The sequence below is a fragment of the Petromyzon marinus genome, chromosome 71 (assembly GCF_048934315.1).
Source record: "Petromyzon marinus isolate PM22_M1 ecotype Great Lakes invasive population chromosome 71, UKy_Petmar_22M1.pri1.0, whole genome shotgun sequence".
Classification (NCBI taxonomy): Eukaryota; Metazoa; Chordata; class Hyperoartia; order Petromyzontiformes; family Petromyzontidae; genus Petromyzon; species Petromyzon marinus.
Genome location: NC_133737.1, coordinates 2628429 through 2652226, shown reverse-complemented (window position 1 = coordinate 2652226; position 23798 = coordinate 2628429). Strand labels below are relative to the sequence as shown.

The following is a 23798-nucleotide window of genomic DNA, read 5'->3' as shown; positions in this document are numbered from 1 at the left end:
GCCATTCGCGCGCTGTGCTACGAACCCGGCGAACCGAGTTCGATTCCAGCTCACGGCCACTACCGGTGACAATTATTTGAACCGGTCCTGGGCCTCCCATAGGTCGACTCAAACGAGTAACTGGTGTGGTGTGTGAACATCGCCACTGGGGAGACAAAGGCGGCCGGGCGTGGATAATCTAAGTCCCGGGCAAAGCCGGGTAGTAAAGCTAGTCAATTATATAATTACAAAACCCTCCCCGTCTCCGCCTCGAATCACTGCACCAGATTGAGCTAAAAGATTATGTCACCCTGTTGCTCTATTAAAGACCGGGAGCGAGTGGAGGGCCTCACCATTCTGGCAAATTGCCCGATGATGCTGGATGTAGTTACCAGCGAAACGTCACAGTACTCAAAATTTTAAATGATGTTGATTCATTCTTCAACACACCGGTGGGCTAAAGTAGTGAACTATTTGTCTTGGAAAACGTGACACATTTTTTACTGTTTGGCAGTGTCGGGTGGTGATTTACGACACATTTATAAAATAACGCGATGTAACCCAAAAAAATATTTATGACTAATATTGGTCGCGAAAGCCTCTGTGTTAAACTGACCATGTACTGTGTTAGCTACTGGAAGACAAAGGCGGTTGGCGAGGTTCTGATCCTGTGGAATACATGTTATCTTATTCTTGGTTCTTTCGGTAAAGTCACGTAGAAGGGAAACAATAAAATAACCTGATGGTTCAATGAGCCACTCTGTCTACAGGAAAGCTACCCATACGGATGCTTACCTGAAACCGGATTCCCACCACCATCCATCCCAGAAGAATTCCCTCATCAAGACTCTGCACCATGTGGTTTTCACACATGATGATGATTGCTTGTGTTGCAGTCAAAACGTTGTGATAATTTTGTTTTATATTTTTATTATTCTATTGTTTCCCTTCTACGTGGTGACTTTACCAAAAGAACCAAGAATATGAATCCCTGCAGTCACGAAAGCTTTAAATCAAAACATTATCTTGGTCGTGTGTGATTGATATATTTCACATTGTATCTCTTCTGAATGACCCTAGGTCGAAAACTTTCATAATGACTTGGTTCATGCTTAACCAAGATTTGTGGTATACCATAGTTGTTACCAAGGATAATACGAGGGTTCTATTAATATTTGTTCCCAGTCTGTATTGACAGGGATCTGTGCTTCTTATTCTCAAGTCATATTTGATATCCTGAGGTTGAAGATATAGCTAAGCTTCAAACCTTACTGTTGTATTTCAAAAACCCCAGTTAGCTCAATAATGATTAAATGCCCTTTGTGGTATATGCCGGGTATTGGAAATTTAATGAAAATAATAAAAAAGATGATTTTTAAAATGTCATTATGCACATAAATTATGCTAATTAGAGATATAATCGTATTGATTTATGTGAATATGTGCGATTATGCTAATGCAAGCCGTTACGATAATTAGGCCCTGCCTCATTGTCGAGGGTAGTATTACCAATCGGGATAATACAATTAATGTATGAAGTTATGCAGGTGTGCTGTAAGTATGCTAGATTAAGCTCGGTTTCGTTGTCTAGGTTCGTATTATCACTCGGTATAATACAATTATTCTCGCTTTAAAATTTACTGATTATGTATTAGTGTGTTTATGTCAGGTCTCCATATTAAAATCTCACCACAAGATACAGTTCTTATAATTAAGGTTATTACGCATGAACTTAGGAAAGAAACACTCAAACACTTCTGTGTTAAGCAATTTTAATTTCTAAATAAAAACATAATACTCTAATATGCGAACTCTTATGCTTGGAATTGTCAACACAGTACTGGAAATGTTCTCCTCATCGATCCATACATTTAATCCTCAATGATCACGTTGTTAAATTGGGTAACAGAATAATTGATTAATTCCTTAGGGTAACGCGAGCATATACGGTGACAGGAAAAAGTCCTTAAAATTCATGCAACGACGTTCATACGAAGGGCAATAAAGAAACATGTCCCGAAGGCAAAAGTATACGGCAATGAATTCATTGGGAAGATTATGCAGTTACGAAATGTCTTGGGACAATGGTGTGCGACAGTATGCCTGCTTCAGCAAATGCTTATCAATTGGCTGAGGCTTCAATTAATTCGCGGGCAAGATTCTGTGATCAAAATAACGATTTCAACACAATATTCTCCCTGTGAGTGTGTAGATTCGTAACGTAGGTTTCTAAACGTTTAGTTTCATAAATGAATTCATTGGTAATAGTTATGCAATTAAAAAGAAAGAGGAAAAATAACGACTAAAATACTTCTAAATGACTGTATCCACGTAACTTAATGGGCCGCAATGTTCTTCGTTATCAGCTAATAGTTCACACTTATCATGAGTCTTCTTGTATGTGTTAATGTGTGAGTGTTGTTGATCTTCTTGCATTAAGCAAACGCCGAGGTTGGGCATCCCTTGTATCAAAAATGTGTTTGTCTCCTGCGGAGAGGTGAGGGTGTGAGGGTGGGCGTGTCTTACAATCGGTGGGCGTGTCTTACAAACGGTGGGTGTCTTACAATGGTGGGCGTGTCTTACAACGGTGGGCGTGTCTTACAACGTCCTCGTTGCTTTTTCTTGCTCGGGGCGTCGGCTTAGCTGCCCGTCTGCTGGCAGATACAGGCTCTTTCTACTGCTGGAGGAGTTGCGTCGGCACGTTGCTTGTCCTTGAAGATGCTCGATCGCGCTTGCCGCTGATCCGATGACAGCAGCAGGCTCCTTCCACTGCTGGAGGAGCTGCATTGCAAGCGCTCCTTACTGCCCGTGCTCTTTGTCGATGCCCGATTGCGCGTGCAGTTCGTTCGCTGGTGGCAGACACCCTTGCTCGTTATTCTATTGCTCGGCTGTAGCTCCTGGTGGGAGCAGGCACTCAGGATAGAATGACTTTGAGCGATACTTCTTCTGTCAGCTCTAAACTCGTGTTCGGTGAAACATCGCTACTCGGCAAGTCTCTCCATTCCTGGTTGATTGCAGAGTCTCACCCCGGAGCTTGCCGCTCGCCGCCCTCTTCTGTCGCTCGCTGAGCTGTCTCTTGCTGAGCTGTCCCTTGTCGAGCTCCCCATGTCGAGCTGAACTGTGTGTGTCGTGTTGCTGTTTTTACCCGAAAAATCTCCCCTCTGCGCGTCTCTTGCGAGAGAAAAAAACAGATGCTTACTCCGTCATGCTCTCCCCCCGCGGCCGCGCCCGATTGCCCCCCTCCCCTCTTCCCTTGGTGACCCCGGGCTGCTTTACATCAAATGGATGTTTGTTTGCCCTCCCAACCCCTCTCTTCGCGGTGTCCGCTAAGGGAGGGGACGCACCTTTCATACGTTGTATGGCTACCATGTGTTTGTGTCAAATTGTTGGAAGACAAAGGCAGCCAGGGAGGCTCTGATTTAATGGAATACATTTATCTGGTCTTTGTGTTTGACCTATTTCTTGTACCTCTAATGAATTAGCCTAGGTCTAATCTCTTGTGATTATTATTTGGTTTGTGTTTAACCAAGATTTATAATGTACCATTAGATGTTACTTCCAGTATTTCAAGGGTTTTATTAACTTTTGCTCCCTGTCTGCATCCAGGGATCCGTGTTTTTTTTATTCTCGAGGTCAGAGATATCCCGAGGCTGGCGATATAACCAAGCCCTCACTTTCTTGACTGCTAGAATTCACATTCCTTGGTTCTCTTGGTGAAATTAGATAGAAATATACAATAAGAAACAATGTGAGTTGAATAAGGGTGAAATAAAAAAAAGTAATAATAAAGCCACTAATATAGACTGCAGTCTATCATTGTCGACTTATTCTTATAGCCAAGCTTTAACTACTTCCGTACAAAAAAATATCAATTATAATGTCCATTTGCCCTGTGCTGTGTCCGTGCCTGTGATTCTGGATATGTTTGTGAACTGTCAAAAGTGCCAAGCAGGTCATGGTATGTGGTCCTTTGGCAATCTGGAGATTTTGCAGATCGCCGTTAACCTCCCTTTGCCCCGGAGTTTATTATTTAATGGCCTTTTACGACCTCCAGATCCTTGGTGTTTGTGGGAGGTAGCGGGTTTGAGGGTGTTTATTTATTTATTTGATCGATTATTATTTAAAAAAAATGGCAGAATTATTCTTAATATAAATTTTGGAAAAAGGCCTACATATACAACACCTTGGGTGAATTTCGCTGTCCAAGGGAGGTTCGCGACTCCTGCTGTTTTCGTCTTTTGTTTTATTGTGGGGTTTTTCCTTTATGGCGGCCTTCTCTTGAAGTCAACTGGGGATTTCCCGCAGAATCTCATTAGCCCCCCCCCCCCCTTGGGTTTGCCATTTTTAAAATTATATTTTATGACTTTCCCAGCAGGCTAGTGAGTAATTATCCTCCGCAGTCTCTTGTGGCAAGGCAGGAGGCGGGGGGGGGGACTCACCCTTTCCGTGCCCCAGCGCTACATCCCGATGAAAATGATTACAAAACCACTAGAAAGAATCAATCAATATAATTTTATGGAAAAGGCATATATACAACATGCTCTTCGAGTGTTTGTGATGAGATGATACAAAACTGAGTTGCTGAGGCTATTAAGCAAGCACCATATAAATGCTAAAATGATTATAACATAGTATGAAATAGTGAATGCTTCGGAGATTATTGGCTCTGGCTCCTGGTAAGAGATCTACCCAACCCACAGGTCCGCAAAAACTGGTTGCTCTTACTCTGCAGGTTGAACCTAGGAATGGGGTGTTCAACCTCACGTTATTGTAATTAAAAGCCTGTGACAAAGGTGAATATATTGGACCTTCATTGTCTCAAGCTTACACATCTACAGGGTCTCCATTTGACTTTGTATTGTCTAAGAAGTCCACCCACACCTCCACTTCCACAAACTGCTGGGAGTTGCCTCGCTCTGCCTCACAGTCAGAATTCTCCTCCTGCTTCACGTTGCCTCCATCGATGTGAAGGCCCAATTTTGGAGTTGAATCTTCATCTTCACATTTTACCATCACTTCTTCGCTCTTCATCACTTCTTCACATTTCACCTTCACTTCTTCGCTCTTCACCATCACTTCTTCATATTTCACCTTCGCCTGTTCAAAATCCACCTTGATACATTTCATTGCGTCCAAGCTGGAATTAAATTCTGGTTCTTTTTTCAGCAGGGATGGGCTCATTGCAGCACTTCGACTTTCACAAGCCGATTTCAGACTCCGCTCCTTGGGGACCTTCTGATAACTGTGTGTCCTCTGGTGTCTATGAAGCTGTGGTGACTGTGCAAACGCCTTTCCGCACAGAGTGCACTTGAAGGGTTTCTCTTCTGTGTGCATTCTCTGGTGGTCGTGAAGAGTTGATGACCGTGCAAATGCGCTTCCACACAGAGTGCACTTGAAGGGTTTCTCTCCTGTGTGCCTTCTCTGGTGGTTGCGAAGAATTGATGATTGTGCAAATGCCTTCTCACACACAGTGCACTTGAAGGGTTTCTCTCCCGTGTGTGTTTTCTGGTGGCTCTGAAGACCTGATGACTGTGCAAATGCCTTCTCACACACAGTGCACTTGAAGGGTTTATCTCCTGTGTGTGTTCTCTGATGGATCTGAAGACCTGATGACCATGCAAATGCCTTCTCACACACAGTGCACTTGAAGGGTTTCTCTCCTGTGTGTGTTCTCTGGTGGCTCTGAAGAACTGATGGCTTAGCAAATGCCTTCTCACAGACAGTGCACTTGAAGGGGTTCTCTCCCATGTGTGTTCTCTGGTGTGTTTTAAGATGTGATGACTGTGCAAATGCCTTCTCACACACATTGCACTTGAAGGGGTTCTCTCCTGTGTGCGTTCTCTGGTGTTTATTAAGATCATATGACCGTGTAAACGCCTTGTCACACATAGTGCACCTGAAGGGTTTCTCTCCTGTGTGTGATCTCTGGTGTCTCTGAAGAACTGCTGACTTTGCAAATGCCTTCTCACAAACAATACACTTGAAGGGTTTCTCTCCTGTGTGTGTTCTCTGGTGGCTCCTAAGAATTGATGACTGTGCAAATGCCCTCTCACACACACTGCACTTGAAGGGTTTCTCTCCTGTGTGTGTCCTCTGGTGGCTCTGAAAAACTGATGGCTTGGCAAATGCCTTCTCACAGACAGTGCACTTGAAAAGTTTATTTTCTGTGTGTGTTCTCTGGTGTTTTTGAAGATTTGATGACTGTGCAAATGCCCTCTCAAACACACTGCACTTGAAGGGTTTCTCTCCTGTGTGTGTTCTCTGGTGCTGTGCCAAACTTCCAGTATGATCCGTGCTGTATGCACACTGGTCGCATTGTTTCTTTTTTTTACCGAGCTGCGCTGAGTGCCTTTGCTCCATCAGACCAATTCTGCAGAGGAAGCGTCAGAGGAAGCGTCAGCTGCAGTCAGAAAAACGTATCCACACCATCTACGTCAGTATCAAGACACAGAGGAATGCATATATACACAGTCACACATGACTTACACATCTATACTTATTCATATATTCATGATATAGTGAAAAGTATTCCCCAATTCATCACGCGGGCTGTTAAGGCACACAATGAGAGGGCCAATGGACATAAATATTCCTGGATGCCCTAGTATCTTCAAAATGAATGTTTACCCAAAACTCAAAGCACACAATTTCGGCTGTCTAGCTATGAAAGGAATATTTAAGAAAAATTCAGCTATAATAGCGAGGTGTGTTCAAAATAATACTATTTGTATTATTCAGAAACGCATAAATTAATGTTCAATCGAAACTTCGAGGTGGAAGCCAGGCTCAGATTCGCTTGAATGCTCGGATGAACAAATCTAACTTCAGCTGCATATGTGCTGAGATATTTTCCTGATTGTTTCCATCCTTACAAAAAGTCCCAGAGGAAAATTAAAATAAACTAGTGTTTTGATTTAACCTCCATGTTCAATCGTTAATATACTTTACTGCAAATACAAACTTTATATTGTCACACACTGGCATGGTAAAAAGGTGGTTGTGTGTCCAGAACCATGCCTGGCCACCTTCATCTGCTCATTATTAATGCTTTCTCACTTCACCATGTAATTAATTTAAGATCAATCAACATAGCAGAGGCCCACAATAAGTTCAGCTTTCACTTACACTATGTAACACGATTTTTTTTGTCCCTGGATGGCTAGTGTTATTTTTTTATTGGTCATGCCCACAAACTTTCCTTTTGTAACCAGGACTTTACGTGAAGGAATGACACAAATGCACACGTTTTCTCATTAAAAATAGGTAAATTTCAAAATATCACTGTCCTGCTCACAAAAGCAAAGGTTGTGGGGAATAAGAGCCATTTTCTGTACTTTTGAGGCATAAGCAATTAGAAAATAACACTTACTACGCAGGGACATTTATTTTTGTTACACAGTGTTATCAATCATGTTTGCTGTCGGCGATAATCAAACTAATTGTTGAGTTCATAATGCAGTGAAATAACTGCGAGATAAACTGTTAATTACATACATTTCACATGGATCATTAACATATTATATAAACGAAACATCCACCATTCATGACGAATTGCAAGTAACCTTATCCCAGTGCTAATGCCATGATAGATGGAATTTAAGGCCATGTAAGTGTGGATTCCTTGTCAGCAGGTAATGGGAATGATCCAGGTGTCAAGGGATGACTGACAGAAGAACCAGCTGTGCTCCCCACTGTCTTGCTGGGTTTGAGGAACCCAGCGTTCCACCTATTATTCATGTGGGCGTCGCTCTTCCGACCTCATTGTTATTGCAGAGCAAACATCTCTTATCTGCCATGAAGCATACCTCACGGACCTCCTCCACAGAGGCCGATCTTCACTCCTAGCACCAGTCATCAGCAGGTCCAATCACATCCTCCAATCTCTTCTCTAGCCAATGCCATGCCTGATCAGCCCCTAATATCTGGACAAAAAGCTGCTTGAGCATGCAGTGTCTGGGAATGTGGGATTCATGACCGAACTAATGCAGCCTCGCCTGCCAAAGAAACTCAAGATTATATTCTATATTGATATCTTAAGGATCTGTAAGCTTCTAATAGAATATAGTTTGGTTGAATAGAGGATGAATCATAGGCAGGCCAGCCTTCATTGTATAAGCCAGCACAGATTGTCATTTAAATAAGATCATATTCTGAATACACAGAGTAAAAGAATCACAGCTTTGTTCGTTAGTTTCTAAAAACGCTTGTCCTGGTGAGGGTCGCGGTGGCAGCATACTGAGAAGGGCGGTCCAGGTCTCCCTTTCCCCGGCGACAGACTCTAGCTCATCCTGGGGAATTCCCCAGCGTTCCCAGGCCAGCAGAGCGACATAGTCCCGCCAGCGTGTTCTGGGCCAGCCTTGGGGTCATTGCCCAGTGGGACGTGTCTGGTAGAGTTCCAGAGGGAGTCTATTGGGGGGCATCCTTACATATATTCTATATTGATATCACCCCTAGAGCCAGGCCCTGTGTTCACCAACAAGCGCCTCGTGGCCGCGTGACCCACGTAACTCAGTCGGGCCAGCTCGAAATGGCTACGTGGTGCCATCCTGTGCGTCGAACATCCGCAGGATGAAAGGTGAGAGGCGGGTGCGATGCCAGTATGGCAGGGAGAGGGATGGTCTCAGATGGACTAGACCTTGGCGATGGACACTCACAGCTTTGTATGGAGCAAAAGTCCAGGCACCTTCCACAAGTGTTACACAGTCTAATGAAAGAATGCTGCTCGACTAATTTGAAGTGAGACTTTGGCTGCCAAATCAGAGCTGGTCGTGAACACATTAACCAGGTATGGAAGCTCCTCCACCACTTGTAGAACTGCCTGATTATTCATGGAGAGTTGAGCAGGTGTAGTGTTGCATGATATGACATTCCCAGGCAGGTCATTTATTTTTGTGGAACATTTGCAAGGCCCCATTTCATGATGGAATTATCAAGGCACAGAACAAGATTCCCTAATTCCATCTCACTGAGTAGCCATTACCAAATCATCAGCAGATGTAACATGGTTGACCAGCAGGGAACGATCCTTTAACTATAACCAGGCATCGATTAGCATATCACTGTAACCATAACGAATGCAATGGTTTTTACATGACGATTTGGAGCTTCTCAAAATACATAGTTATTGAAGATGCTATGTAATGTAATGCATGGGGGCAGAGTGAATTTCTGTCACAAGCCAAGTTGAACAGGAAATGGCTCCGACTCCTGGTCACACAGCTTTAGACTGTCCTGCCCAAAATCATACAAATCCTCAAATAATGTGAACAGAGGCATAGATTTGAAACAAATAACAACCCAAAGCCCCAACCATCTTTATGGTACAATAGTGCTTAATTAAATTAAGAATGCAGAGATCTAGTTTCTGTTGAAAATCCATAAGCCTCTGCTGTAGTCAATAGACGTAAAATACAGCAGGCCCTTGCATTTCGCGGAGGTTACGTTCTTGAAAATTGCTGCGCGAAAGCTAAAAGCGCGATATTCAATACTTAAGCCTTACCTAAGTAATGGCGTTAAGTAAACGTCAACGAAATTTTACATCACAATTGAATTAAGTACTGTACTGTATTCCAAATAAACTACACAATTGAAATAAAGAAACCATGTACAAAAAATATTCCAAGACAAAAAATAGTATAAATCTATAAAGATACAGCAGACTTTGCGCTTGTGTAGATTTTTTTTGCGAACCAAATTGCGCCAACACACCCCAAACTTTCCACACACACTCACGGGTGAGTTAGTGTGTCTTTCGCACTATTTTTAGCATATCTTCTCACCTTCAATACCTGTACCACGTGCACACTCCAAACCCCCCCCCGCTCCTCACCTCCCGCCCTCGCTTTCTCTTGCTATGTGTTATGGCACGGGACATTCTCACAACTTCCCGTTTGCCACACATGCAAACACATTTTGACATTTCACCTACTACAATTCCACGCACTCACCATAACATGTGTCTCAACTGCACTGCTATATATGTTCTCACAGTTCTACTTGCATGTCTGACAATACTGAAAAAAACAAAGATTAATACTAGACAGGCTCACCAGCATTGCAAAAATGTCATCAACACCAAGATGCAATTCCTGCAAGGTGATGATGGCTACCATTTCCTACTCCGCCAAACTGACCCAACAACAGGCTTGCCAAAACAAATTAAAATTTCCGCCATGGACGTCTTTGCCTTCAGGATCATGGTACGAAACTGCAGCTTCAATCTCTCCTTGAGATGCAAAGGGCTCTTCCACTAATTTGCTGTCGACATGTATGCCAAAATGTAAGCCTCATTCAATTAAAACCACCAGATGGCAAAACATCCGACAAGTCTTATTGCTGTGGCAAGACATGCCCGTAAGGAAAACTCTTATGTTCACAGTTTCAAGTGTGCCACGGAGAAGATGACTTCAGAATACAATGTTGTCATTCATGCCGACTAAATTCCACATGTTCTTAGTTCTTTCGGTAAAGTCACGTGACTTTACCGAAAGAACTAAGAATATGAATTACTGCAGTCACGAAAGCTTTAAATCTAAATTCCACATGGTCAACATGAGTGCCGCTTAAATGCACTCACAACATCTGAAGTCGCTGTCATTCTGACTGCTGAACAACATGTTACTCGAAGCATCGCCTTGCAACTGAGGAACAATACCCGACACAAAAATTAAACACACCAATCCTATGATGCTGTTTAATGTCTACTGATTTTCTGGAAAGGTGATGATGGCTATAATTTCCTACTTCGCCAAAGTGACCCAGCAACAAGTTGCCAACATAAAATATTTCCGCCATGGACTTCTTTGCCTTCAGGATCATGGTGTAAAACGGCAGCTTAAATCTCTTAGTGAGATGCAAAAAGCTCTTCCACCAATTTGCTGTCAACATGTATGCCAAAATTGAAGCTTCATTCGATTAAACCTATCATATGGAAAAACATCCAACATTGTCTATCCTAAAGATATCCAAGGGCAACGGATTTAAAAGCTGCCCTAATTATGAAACAAACAAGCCATGCGATTGTATAACACAACCGAAAACCCGAAACATTTACCTACTTCTTCTTTGGTTCTTTCGGTAAAGTCACGTAGAATGAGAAAATTTATAGACTGTCTGGTAGGACAGCACTCCAGCGCTGTCCTACCAGACAGTCTCGTCCCTTCACCTGATGAAGGCCGCTTGTGTTGTGGCCGAAACGTCGTGAGAATATTATTGTGTTATTTTATTTTATCAATTTATTATTTTATTCTCATTCTACGTGACTTTACCGAAAGAACCAAAGAAGATGAATCATTGCAGTCACGAAAGCTTTAAATCGAAATTTACCGACTTCATTGTCAGAAATCAATAATTATAACAAAGCCAGCATGGCAGGACATTACTCTTAATGTTTGATTACTGAAACCCGTGTGAAGCCGGGTAACTTAGCCAATACTGAATAAATACTATACTTTGGATGTTGGTGCTTGAATGGGGAGCGGTAGTCAAATGGTTAGCGTCCTGAGCTATAATTCCAGCGAGCCGATTTATATTACTACAGAGCCAAGCCACAACATTTGGCTTTCGTATGATGAAGCTGGTTATAATTACTGGCGAAACGTCGTACTCAGATTGTAAATGTTGTGGCTTGGCTCTCCAACGCACAACCGGTGTGCTGTACTAGTGACGAATTGGCCACGTTCTGTTTACGTGACAACCCTTACTAGTTGGCTGTGTCGGGTGGTGGCGGGTTTAACGACACCTTTATATATTTAGACGATCTAACCCAGGGAGGTCCCCAACCCCCGGGCCGCAGAACGGTACCGGTCCGTGACCTGTTAGGAACCGGGCAGCACAACAGGAGGTGAGAGCGGCGAGTCCGCGCGTGGCCCGCCCATTATTTTATTTACCACTTCTGTCCGCGCCGCTTTTCCGCACTTGTCTCAGTCACAGTTTTGGTAAGCCCACAAGCTAACCCCTAGCCACAATGAGTAAAAAACAAACGTCGCTGGAGAACTTCTTTGAAAAAGGGGAAAGACCCAATGATGAACCCTCTTTGCGGATTGTACGGTCAGAATATCCGTTCATCCTGAGGGCTTGGTGTACGTGCTCCAGCTCACTGGCTAGGTGATGTTAGTCGGAGATGCAATGGGCCCTATGGTGTAGTGTTTTGACGAGGGAATTCTTCTGGGCTACATGGTGGTGGGAGTCAGGTTTTAGATCGGCATCCGTGTGGGTGGCTTTCCTGAAGATAGAGTGCCCCAACGAGCCATCAGGTCTCTTCTCGATCAAAACATCTAGGAATGGTAGCTTGCGATCATTTTCCAATTCCACGGTGAATTTGATAGATGGGGGTATGGAATGGATGTGTAGGTAGAAATAAAATAAAACAAATCACGTTTCGAACGCAACACGAGCGATCTTCATCAGGTGAAACAACCACAACAAGAAAATGCTGAAGTTTGCGGGAGAGCTGCCGTGGCAGGAAGTTATATAGGTAAGAGAGGGGGGAGGAGGCAAGGGGAGAGAGAGGGGGGGGGGAGGGCCGCATGAGCGCTAGGGGAAGAGGACGTGAGGCTGGGAGGGGGGGACGTGGGCGGGGCTAGCGGTAAACGGGCAGGTAATGAAGTGTTTGTGTGTGTGTCAGTCCAAGTGTGCGTGTCAGTCCATTTGTGTGCGTATTAGTCACTGTGTGTGTTATTCCATGTGTGTTTGTTAGTCGATGTGTGTGCATGCCTCCATTGGAGTGTGTAAGTCAACGTGCGTTTGTGTGTCAGTCGATGTGTGTGTACGTCGATGTGTATATGTGTGACAGTCCATGTGTGTGTGTCAGTCCATATGTGTGTTAGTCCATGTGTGTGTAAGTCCATACATGTGTGTGTGTGTAAGTCCATACATGTGTGTGTGTCACTCGATGTGTGTGTAAGTCAATGCGTGTGTGCGAGTCGATATGTGTGTGTTAATCCATGTGTGTGTATCTAAAGTAGATGTCTGTGTGTCACGGTCCATATGTGTATGTAGCCCAATGTGTGTGTCAGTCTATGTATGTGTGTGTAAGTCCATAGGTGTGTGTGTAAGAACATGTGTGTTTACATCAATGTGTGTGTGTGAGTCCACGTATGTCTGTGTGCGAGTCGATGTGTGTGTGTGTGAGTCGCTGTGTGTGTGTGAGTCGCTGTATGTGTGTACGTCGATATATGTGTGGGTAACTCCATGTCTGTGTATCTAAAGTGGATGTCTATGCGTGTGTGAGTCCATATGTGTGGAAGTCCATGTGTTTGTGTGTGTGAGTCGAAATGTCTGTGTCAGTCCATGGGCGTGTGTGTTCGTCGCTTTGTGTGTGTGGCTCCATGTGAGTCAGTTTAAGTCCATTTCTTTGCGTGTCTGTAGGTCCATGTGTGCGTATTAGTCCATGTGTGTGCTTTATTGACCTGCTCAAGGCCTATGATACCATCAGTAGGCCTGGGCTCTGGGTTGTTCTTCATGCTTTCCGAGTCCCTGACCCACTGCTCACCATCCTTAAGGACCGTCATGATTGTGAGCGGCCCCACGTCAAACTACGTGCCCGTTAGTCAGAGCCATTCCCTCTACACATTGGGGTGCGAAAGGGATGTCCTCTGGCTCCCAGATTATTTAACAAATCTTTTGACCACGTAGTTCGTGAAGCCTTCAATGGCTGTATCGGAGGAATTACCATATGGTACAGATACAATGGGAGGCTTATCGATGCCCGGGTGCGGTCAAGGGATGGCTCCCTATTGCTCAGCCATGTTATGTATGCCGATGCTCTGGTGACTGCTGCTCACTCAGAGGAGGAGTTGGAGGCACTGCTGCTGAACCTGAAGCTTGGGACTAAGAGGTGGGGCCTTACCATCAGCCCCATCAAAACGAACCACCTGCCTGGGTATTGTGTACCATCGGACAATCCATCCCCAAAACTCACAATTGATTATGCGGCAGTTGTGGAGAGATTGGAGAGATTCCCATACCTGGTCAGTATGCTCATGACCGGCTCCGGTTTAACAGCAGAGGTCTCACTCCAAATCAGTCGAGCGCCATCTTTTCATCGGCTGCGTTATGCTGTGTGGAAGCTCCCTGGCCTCTCGCTCTGCATGAAGCTCCAGGTCTTCTCGGCCACGGTAATTCCCTCCCTTCTCTACGCTTGCGAAACGTGCACCCACCTAATGGAACATCTTTGCCGGTTAGAAACATTTAGGCTGGCCTGCTAACGATCCATCCTGGGTTTAACCATATGTGTGTGTGTGCGTCTAAGTGAATGTGTTTCTATGTGTGTGGGTAGATGTCTGTGTATAAGTCCATGTGTGTGTCTGCCTTTTTCGCCTGGACAACGCCGGGTACTTACCGCTAGTCTTACATATAAAAGTCTCCGCGCACACTTGTGGAGGATTTCGCTCTCGAACAGTGGGGGTTATGTTGAAAATAATTTGACAGGCAGCACGCCCTCAGCTCCGCGGTGGGAATAGGCTATTCCCTTTTCACGTCCGTCACCTTTAAATTTGTTTATAAGCGATTTAGTGAGATTTATATATTCATTGGGCGACATCGGCGGTACCAACTCACGCCAATTGGGTGTTTACGCGTTTCACGTGCAATAAATATACACATAACGCTGCGGCTATTTCTTCACAGTGTCATGTCCTCTTCGCCCCCCCCCCCAACACGATGCGTGCAGTTAATATTACAGAGTCCGTAGATAATATTATAGTGCTTGGATAGCATTATTCTTGCACGGGCGGGGGATGGTGGGGGGGGTGCAGGGGTAGCGACCCAGCCCCCAGCCTGGCAACGTGCCACCTCCGTGGCCTCAGCAATGTAGGCCAGGACGGGGGCTCCGCACGGAACTAGGATCATTGCTTACTGTTATGAAACAAATCAGTTGGCAGATATTACAATAATGTTTCTGTGCACATAAGAACTCAGGTTCATTGTTTACTATGATTAAACTAATCAGTTGACAGATGCTGTACTGCCAGTCTGTGATGTGGCCTGCTGCCTGCTAATTAATTCACGTCAGTGCACTGCCACTCTATTATCTACACTGCTAATTTTGCTTTTGCCCATTATGAGTGTATGCCAGTCTATAATCTGTTGCTGCTTCTTTACCTCACTCAGCGTACTGTCAGCCTTTCATGTCGACTGTTTTCTGCTTTTTCGGCTGCTGCCCGTATTGCCAGCTTTTTATGTCGACTGTAGCAATGCTTATGTCATTGAGTCGGCATACTGGCAGTCCATAATCTAGACTGTAGCTTGCTTCTAAATTTACCTGTGTGTACTGATGCTCTTTCATTATCACTTACTACAGCTTAATTCTTCAATGCATTTCTATTGTTTCAATTGCTCACGTCACACTATTTACTCATACGTAGTACTGTGTTGCTGATTAATGTTCTACTGCTAAATACGTTGGACTTTCTTAGCTACAGCATATTGCATTTTGTCTATCATTTTGTTACATTGGTGGGAACATCACCCATTTCTATTTCGCCGTACCGCACCTTTACTTTTCACCAAAGCGGTGGAGCACGCAGGGAGGTTCAATGCCCCAAATATTGTTGACCTTGCTTTCTTACGGTGGGTGACGAACATTGCCAGAGGGACATTGTTCCTCCATATCAAGAAAACACCATCGCACGATTTCCTGACACTAACAGAGCATACGATGCCGTACAATAACACATTTTCCTGTCGCAAGACCAAGATGCCTACCACGTCAACATTCCTCCAATTACAAAGCTGCAGGACAAAGACATCCTTTCAAAACTGTCTACTCTAAAAATACTTCTATTTTTCGTGATCATGGACAGAGGAGGAAACCGCATATGATGGTGCGCCAACCTCTTTCACCAGTATGTTGTCGATTAGTATGCCAACATTGAGAGTGAGCACCTTCTTAACATTCAACTGAATCAAAACCGCCTGCGTGTGAAACGCTCACAATATGGGCAGATTAGTTGCTTTGCCTTCATCCTTCAGAGATCCATAAAAATACATGCATGAGAAGACTCAGGATGCGATAACGTACATCAGCCAATATGCCACGCCCCATCTCTTCATCACCTTCACTTGCAATCCCGAATGAAAGGAGATCCAGCTTTAGCTTTAGTCAAACCAAAAGCCATCAGACAGACATGACATCTTAGCAAGTTTATGACCTCATGATGCTTATTACGACCAACGAAGGCGGCGTCTTTGGATAGACAAGCAGTACCTTGCACACCATTGGGTGGCAAAAATGTCCTCTTCCTCATGCTCACATTTCCCAATGGTTGAGGGAAACAATTCAAGCAATTCAAATTGACACATTTATCAGTACTGAGCTCCCTTACCTTCATCAAGACCCTGCCCTTTTGTTATGTGGTCTGCAACCAAACGGTCCATGGCCCATGTGGCCAGTTCTATCCAAATGCGCCATGTACGCAAGACCACAGCTGTACCAAGAGGTGTCCACGGAACTACTTGAAAGACACTCAGTTGGCCCATCATGGCTATTCTTTATATCTTCACAGAAATACTGAGCATGGTGGATTTCAAACAACGCTCAGATCTGCCACTAACTCGCTAATTAAGGTTCACAACCGCTGGATCGTTCCCCACTGCCCTCCCCTGTGCAAGATCTTCTACGATCTTCATAAAGCTATGACAGAAGCTTCTGTTGGTCAGTCTCCTTTCCAACTGACATTGCTCTTCTGCATAAATCTTCAAGTTTGCAGCCCATCTAACCCCATGGGACTCTGCCAAAAATACAATGAGGGTATGAGTAATGACATTCTCCACGGAGCTCAATGACAAAATACAAACCTCGACGTCAACTTTCATGATGTGATCTTCAAACAGGCCCCCATCCTCCTTTAGGACAAACTGCATTCCATTGGTGCTAAATACCTCGCGTCTATGGGACTACCAACGCCCTACACGGACAACATGCATGCCCTTGCTCAAGAGGTCCTACGTTAAATATGCTAGTATGCTTTACAGCTTCGAAAATTGTACTTACGAAAATTAACAAAAGCTCAAGCATACACAAATCCAAGCCTACACGAACATCTTGGAAGACATTGACACTACAAATTGAGTCTTTTTTTCCCTTGATGCACCTGCCAGTACTGAGAAGACTTTTGTTTTCAAACTGCTCCTCGCTGAGGCTCGCCAGAGAGAGACAATTGCTCTAGCTGTGGCATCATCGGGGATTGCTGTGCGAGTCGATGTGTGTGTAAGTTGATGTGTGTGTAAGTCGATGTGTGTGTCAGTCGATGTGTGTGTATTTCAGTCCATATGTGTGTGCGTTTAGGTCCATGTGTCTGTGTATTTTTTGCACAGGCAACGCCAGCTGTCTGTGTGTACGTCGCTGTGTGTTAGTCGCTGTGTGTGCATGGTTCAAAGTGAGTGTGTAAGTCACTGTAAGTCAATGTGTGTGTGTATCTAAAGTCCATGTCTGTGTGTATCTAAAGTCAATGTCTGTGTGAGTCGAAGCAGAGAATTAAAGCAAATGCAATCAGGCGATGGGCAGGAGGCAAGGCCCCGCATGGCTAGGCCCCGCGTTGTAATGTTCCGACCTGGACATCGATTCCATTACTCGCTGCTACTCAATTGATATCCCTACGAGAGAGAGAGGAGCGAGGCTCTACCTGGGTAAACAACAACAACAACCACCACCACAACAACCACGATGTGAACTTCTCACCTCGGCTCCCAGTGAGCGCGCGCGTAGTTCGGCAGCTTCCTGGTGTCTCGTGACGTCACGCGGCAGCAGGTGACATGACGTCATTAGCGGGGTACACCTCCCCTCACGCCGATGAGGTAATGCAGTGGTGACGTCAGAGAGCGGGGTTAGAGTTTAAGTTTATGAAGATTCCTATTCCATTGACCCCTCTATTGAACATTGACCCTTTGGTGTGCGTGAGCTCAACAACGTGAACATTGTGTATACAGTGTGTGTGTACAAACTGTGTATACAGTGTGTGTGTACAAACTGTGTATACAGTGTGTGGGGCCGTCCATAAATGACGTCACGCACCTAGGGGGGGACGGTCAGACATTTGTGACGATGTGACGATGGGGGGGGGGTTGTGAAGAATGTGACGTCACATGAAAATGCGCAACTTAAATAAATATCGACACGTTCTACTTAATTAAAGACTTTTTAATAAATGTGTTCTCCTACATCAGAGTGCAGCGTCACATTAAATACGCACAATGACAATAGTTTAAAGCGATTTGAAGCATGTGTTTTTTTTGTGACGTCGTGTGACGAAGGGGGGTTGGGGGGTCAAAAATCGCGTGACGTCATTATGGACGGCCCCTGTGTACAAACTGTGTTAATGCACCGTGTGTGCGCGCGCACACGGTGCGTGTATTCAAGTTTTTTTTAAAGTTTAATTTATTAGGTATAGCCCTGTGAGCCATGCGGCTCTTGAGTCGGGTGCAACCGCAACAAACAAAATATGAACAGAGAAACATCTTAAAGCGACGACGTGCAACAGAAACATCCTGGGATAAAGCAGCAAATCTTCCAGAAACAATATCAACCATAAGACACCATTGGAACCTCCTTTGCCAGTAGCAAAATATAATTGTTTTTTACCCTTTTATCTGTGCGCCTTTTGGCGTCATCTGGTCCAACACCATGTGAGACTCGGCTCGAAGGAAAGCTGTCTCGGGTGTGGACCAATCAATTTCAAGGACAGTACATACATTATCAGAGTTATGTTTTTGTTTGCATTCCGACCGCAGGTATTGTGGTCAATGCAAACATGACTAAAAAAAAGGTGTCAGTTTTGTTGCCAGATAAAAGGGTAAAAAAACAATTATCAACCATAAGACAATTTAGATTAAAGTTATCAGGCCAACTCCGCACTTCCGCAAGAAACATGGCTTCACCATGTTTTCGAAATCACCAAAATAAAGCTATAAAAACAATGTAACAACGGTAATCAAAGGAACTGTGATTCAAATTTAACAATAAACGATATACATAACATATACGTAACGGTCAACCTAGTGAATTGAGTCCTTGACATTAGCAGAGGTATTAAGATATGAAATGTATTAGAACTATGGCCGTGGTAATACCGATATGTTAGTGATGAGGAAGCCAATGAATGACAGGATGGCTGGCATGAATCAATGAGCGTCGCAAATATACTCAAAATGTCCCCCCCCCCCCCCCCCAATATATTGCTATAAAATAGATGTTTATATGATTGTGGTCGTGGTTGTACTTTATTAATCCCTAATCTCTGCCATTACATACAATGAAACAAGAAAAGGTAAAAAAAGAAAAAAACAGAAAAATGTAATACAATACACTATTAGGCATTATTGAAAGATAAAAAGTCCATCCTATGTGTTAGTAAATTGTTAAATATTTTAGGCAGGAAATTCGTTTTCAAATTTGCATTTTTTTCTGGGGGGGGGACCCCAGACCCTCTGGAAGATTTGGTCCCCTCCAATGTTGACTCCATGGCTACGGCCTTGAACTAATCCATCTCCCATCCTACCAGGCAAAGCCCCACTGAGGTTTGAACTTGTTGTTTAGAAGTGACCTGGCCATCACAAATGATAGCTCAACAAAGTGGTCCATTATTTGGACATTTATAGCACCAAAATAATCTTCATGTCCAGTGAGGCGGGTCAAAAAGTTACAACAAACAATACACAAAAAAATAATAGGAGTGCAGAGTATACAAAAGGTAAAAAAGTCAATCAATTAAACAAAAACTCACTTATTCACTGACTATTTATTTAACCAGGTAAGGCCCAATGAGCTATTTAGCTCTTTTTCAGAAGCGACCTATCACAAATAGTAATATCTCAACGAAATGGCTTATCATCATGTGGACATTTATAGCGGCCAAATACTCTAAACGCACGTTTCTAAATGTGGAGGCAAAAAACAGAGAACCCAGAGACAAATCCACGCGACCACGGGGAGAGTGAGACACGAAAACTCCAAATATACAGCATGCGTCAGGGTCGAGATTGAACCCACGACTTCCTGCATACCAAACACCTGGCCACAAATGAAAGCTCAACGAAGTGGTTTCTCGCGTGGAAATTGATAACAGCCAAATAATCGAGACGGGGCCAGTTATAGCATTAAAATATAACCCGCAAGCAGTGACCAGGCCAGAAACAGTATTTCACTTGTCAGTACCACCCGAGGTAGCATCATAAGCCCAAGAGTCATGGTTTTATGTGGCCGACGGTGAATTATGTGATAGCAATTTCCATTGTGTAGGTCATGAAACAAATCACTGCGTTGACCGACGATAGCTCACGAGCAAATAATAAAAACTCAACACGTTCATAAATCGTCTTCTTCTGTCGTATGGCTGCTGATGTAGATGCAGAGCAACAACTTATAATTTCACATTCAGGTGAAGTCAGATAACCAGCGTCCAGACAGATAACCGCTCCACCTACTGAATTTTGTGAAAAAGAGCTTTACAACTCATCGGATTTCTCCAGGATAAATTAAGATTCGGATTCTGAGAAGTGACGGCAAGGTGGGGGACCTCTTGACCTTGCTGTGGGCTCTTAAAGTAATATTAATTTGTCCAAGGTTTCACTTTCACATCAAAACTATTTTCCAATGTTGCTCAGTATTCTATTGGGATGCATGGCTAATTTAGATCATTTTGCTACAATAAACGTCCAAATAACACGCCACTTTGTTGAACTATTGTGGCCAGGTCGCTTTTGAAAAATAAGTTAATACCTCAGTGGGCTTTGTCTGGGAGGATAATTTAGTTTTATTTGCATGCATTTTGGTGTGTTTACCTCTAAATACTTTTTGCTATGTTTTTGTACTGTTTGTTGTAACGCTCTTACCCGCCCTGACTGGACATGTAAAAACGAGCTTTATAGCTCATCGAATTCCACCAGTATAAATATTCTGAAATTATTTTAATGAGCGACGTTCCCTGTACAGGCAGTACTCGACTTACGCACACCCGCACTTATGAACAAGCTTCCATGAAATGTTTTTAACATTGACTTAAAACATAAACTCTCACATGCAAATTGAACCGTGGCACTATTTTGTCCAGCGGAGCAATCTTCCTCAAGATGTAATGAGTTAGCCTTGTGCTGGGAGTGTTGGTGCGTGTGGGCATTTAAATACAGTAAATTACTGTGTTCAGGCTTACGAACCGTCCTCCTTTCGAACGGGTCTCAGGAACAAATTGAGTTCATAATTCGAGGGCTGTCCGTACTAGTGCATTGCATATCCAGCTCACTGTGAACAAAGGAAAAGTTGCAAATGTGAACTGCTTTATAGAAATTGAGTTATACCATGCACAAAAGCTGCACTGGGTGCGTTAGTTTGGTTCATTGGTCAGGTTGGATATTAAATGTTGTAAGTTTATCATAAAAAAACAAAAGTCAATACGTAACTCAAGCTATTATTTTATTAGCTTCTACAAATCGATAAACATTAACACGCTTAAAAGAAAGTTACACATGGGCTAATTTAATATAAAAAAAACTCATACAACACTTTATACACACTGCATTCGTACAACTTATTGCCGAGGGTTAGCACAAGGCGATGTGATTTCACACGCGACCACTCTTCAAGTTTTCAAGTTTCATTTATTTAGGTATAGCCCTGTGAGCCATGCGGCTCTTAAGTCGGGTGCAACCGCAACAAACAAAATTTGAACACAGAACATCCCAAAGCGACGACGCGCAACAGAAACATCCTGGAATAAACCAGCAAATATTCCACACAAAAAAACGTATTAAAACGCTGTGTGCAAAAATCACAATGTGGTGCAAGCCAACAACAACAACTATAAGACAATTTAGATTAACCATATGTTTTTGAATCACCAAAATAAAGCTATAAAAAAACAATGTAACAACAGTAATCATAGGAACTGTAATTTTAAATTTAACAATAAACGATATACATAACACTTACGACAAAAACCTGCAGCCATAGCTGGCAGCACGACACTCCCAGTGTATGATGTGTGAGTGAGTCAGCAGCAGCGTGAGTGAGTGTATGATGTGCGAGTCACTGTATGATGATTGAGTCCGTATTAGGTTGAGTGAGTGTATGATGTGTGAGTCAGCGTACGATGTGTTAGTCAGCACATGATGAGTGAGTCAGTGTATGATGTGCGAGTCAGTGTATGAGTGAGTCAGTGTATGATGTGTGAGTGAGTCAGCAGCAGCGTGAGTGTATGATGTGTGAGTCAGCGCACGATGTGTTAGTCAGCGCATGATGAGTGAGTCAGTGTATGATGTGTGAGTGAGTCAGCGGCAGTGTGAGTGTATGATGTGCGAGTGAGCCAGCATATGATGAGTGAAATTGTGTATGATGAGTGAATGGGTCAGTGGTTGTGCGAGTGTATGATGTGTGAGTAAGCGCATGATGAGCGAGTCAGTGCATGATGTGTGAGTGAGTCAGTGTATGATGTATGAGAAAGTCAGTGTCGGCTCCCTCAGCTCGCTCGTCGCCCCCTCCCCCCCCCTCCGGCTCCGTCGCCCCCCTCCCCCAGCTCCGTCGACCCTCCCTTGGCTCCGTCGGCCCCCCCCCCGGCTCCGTCGCCCCCCCCCCCGGCTCCGTCGTCCCCCCCCCCCCCCCCGGCTCCGTCGCCCCCCCCCCTGGCTCCGTCACCCCCCCGGCTCCGTCGCTCTGACATGGGTCACGCAAACATACCTAAAAGCAAACATACCTGTCAACCCCCATACGGTTTACCTGTATTCTAGTATAGGGAAATTGAGTAAAAAGAAAAAGGTTTTGTCAATTTGTTTGTGTTTCTCCCTTGTGATGGGAATTTGTAGGATGAACGTTGAGATTTATAAGGGGCACGGGGCTACCAATAATGTCTGCATTGGTTTGTAATAAAGTAGGGCACTGATAAGGGGTTGACAGGTATGCGCAAATGATATTTATACATCACCGCAAGCATTTTAGCCACACTAATCAGACACCGAAGAGGACTCTGCGACCTGCCAGGTGTTTTTTTATTCAGCACGTTTCGGATTTCTGGTGCCACTGCTTGCTGCCTGAAGTTCCAATAACACAATTGCAAAATAAACACATTTTGTAAATTCTTAATCCACTCGTGGATGAAGACATCGCAATATTATTTGTGTCATGGCTTTTTGTTTTTAACCATACTTCACCACGCTGGTCAGCGTGATTGTGAAGGTGGTTGGAGGAGGGAGATGGTGTTGGGGCAGGGAAGCGTACAACAGGTTCTGATGAGTTTTGTATATTTTTTATTTTGCTCTTGCCATATTGGCGACCCAGGGGACGCTCACAAATTAGACTTAACTCTGGTCTGGAGTTCCCACCCTGGTTAAACTGAAAACTGTTAATTGGTAATTGCACTAAGGTTCATAGCGCAGCAGCAGCACACCAACCACTATACGACTGCTCCATGCCATTGAAATGGGATGGCAAAAAAATAACACGCAAATAAAAACAATACCGCTCAGGTTTTTGCAGCCATGCTCCTGTGTAGCTCTCCGATGTGTTGTTGAGTTATTGTTCGGCGTTCTGTCCCACATGCGCTGGAAGCTTCTTCATTTGCAGTCCCTGAAGAAGCTCCCAGCCCATTGCACCGAGACGTTGGACATTATGCTGAACAACACGTGGCACGATTTCATCAGAGAGCTAAAAAATATAACCAATCTTTCATAAAAATCAAAATAAGGGCACGATTTTGGTGACTAGGATTCCTTGATAATTGTGCACCGAGCCAGGCGGCCAGGTGATCGGGCTCACAGCCGCACTCTTTTGGCTTCGTGATGTCCAGCCTCGTCTTCGGAGGGCTGCTTCTTGTCCCTCAACAAAGGCACAGCCT

The 23798-nt window shown here is 44.0% G+C and overlaps 1 protein-coding gene across 4 annotated transcripts; it reads right to left on the bottom strand.

Annotated features, from left to right (window-relative positions):
• Window positions 1-1734: 1734 nt before the first annotated feature.
• Window positions 1735-17767, bottom strand: LOC116957249 (uncharacterized). Of its 4 annotated transcripts, none has more exons than XM_076055449.1 (3): window positions 17660-17743; window positions 13947-14138; window positions 1735-6349 (listed from the first exon to the last, which is right to left on the bottom strand). In XM_076055449.1, exons 2-3 carry the CDS (start codon window positions 13961-13963, stop codon window positions 4804-4806), a joined length of 1563 nt encoding a protein of 520 aa, XP_075911564.1. In that variant the 5' UTR covers window positions 13964-14138; window positions 17660-17743; the 3' UTR covers window positions 1735-4803. The 4 variants fall into 4 exon arrangements, with proteins under 4 accessions (XP_075911564.1, XP_075911563.1, XP_075911565.1 ...); XM_076055448.1 differs by lacking the exon at window positions 13947-14138 and adding an exon at window positions 7785-7901 and having other exon boundaries at window positions 17660-17739; XM_076055450.1 differs by lacking the exon at window positions 13947-14138 and having other exon boundaries at window positions 17660-17767.
• Between the last annotated feature and the right edge of the window lie 6031 nt (window positions 17768-23798).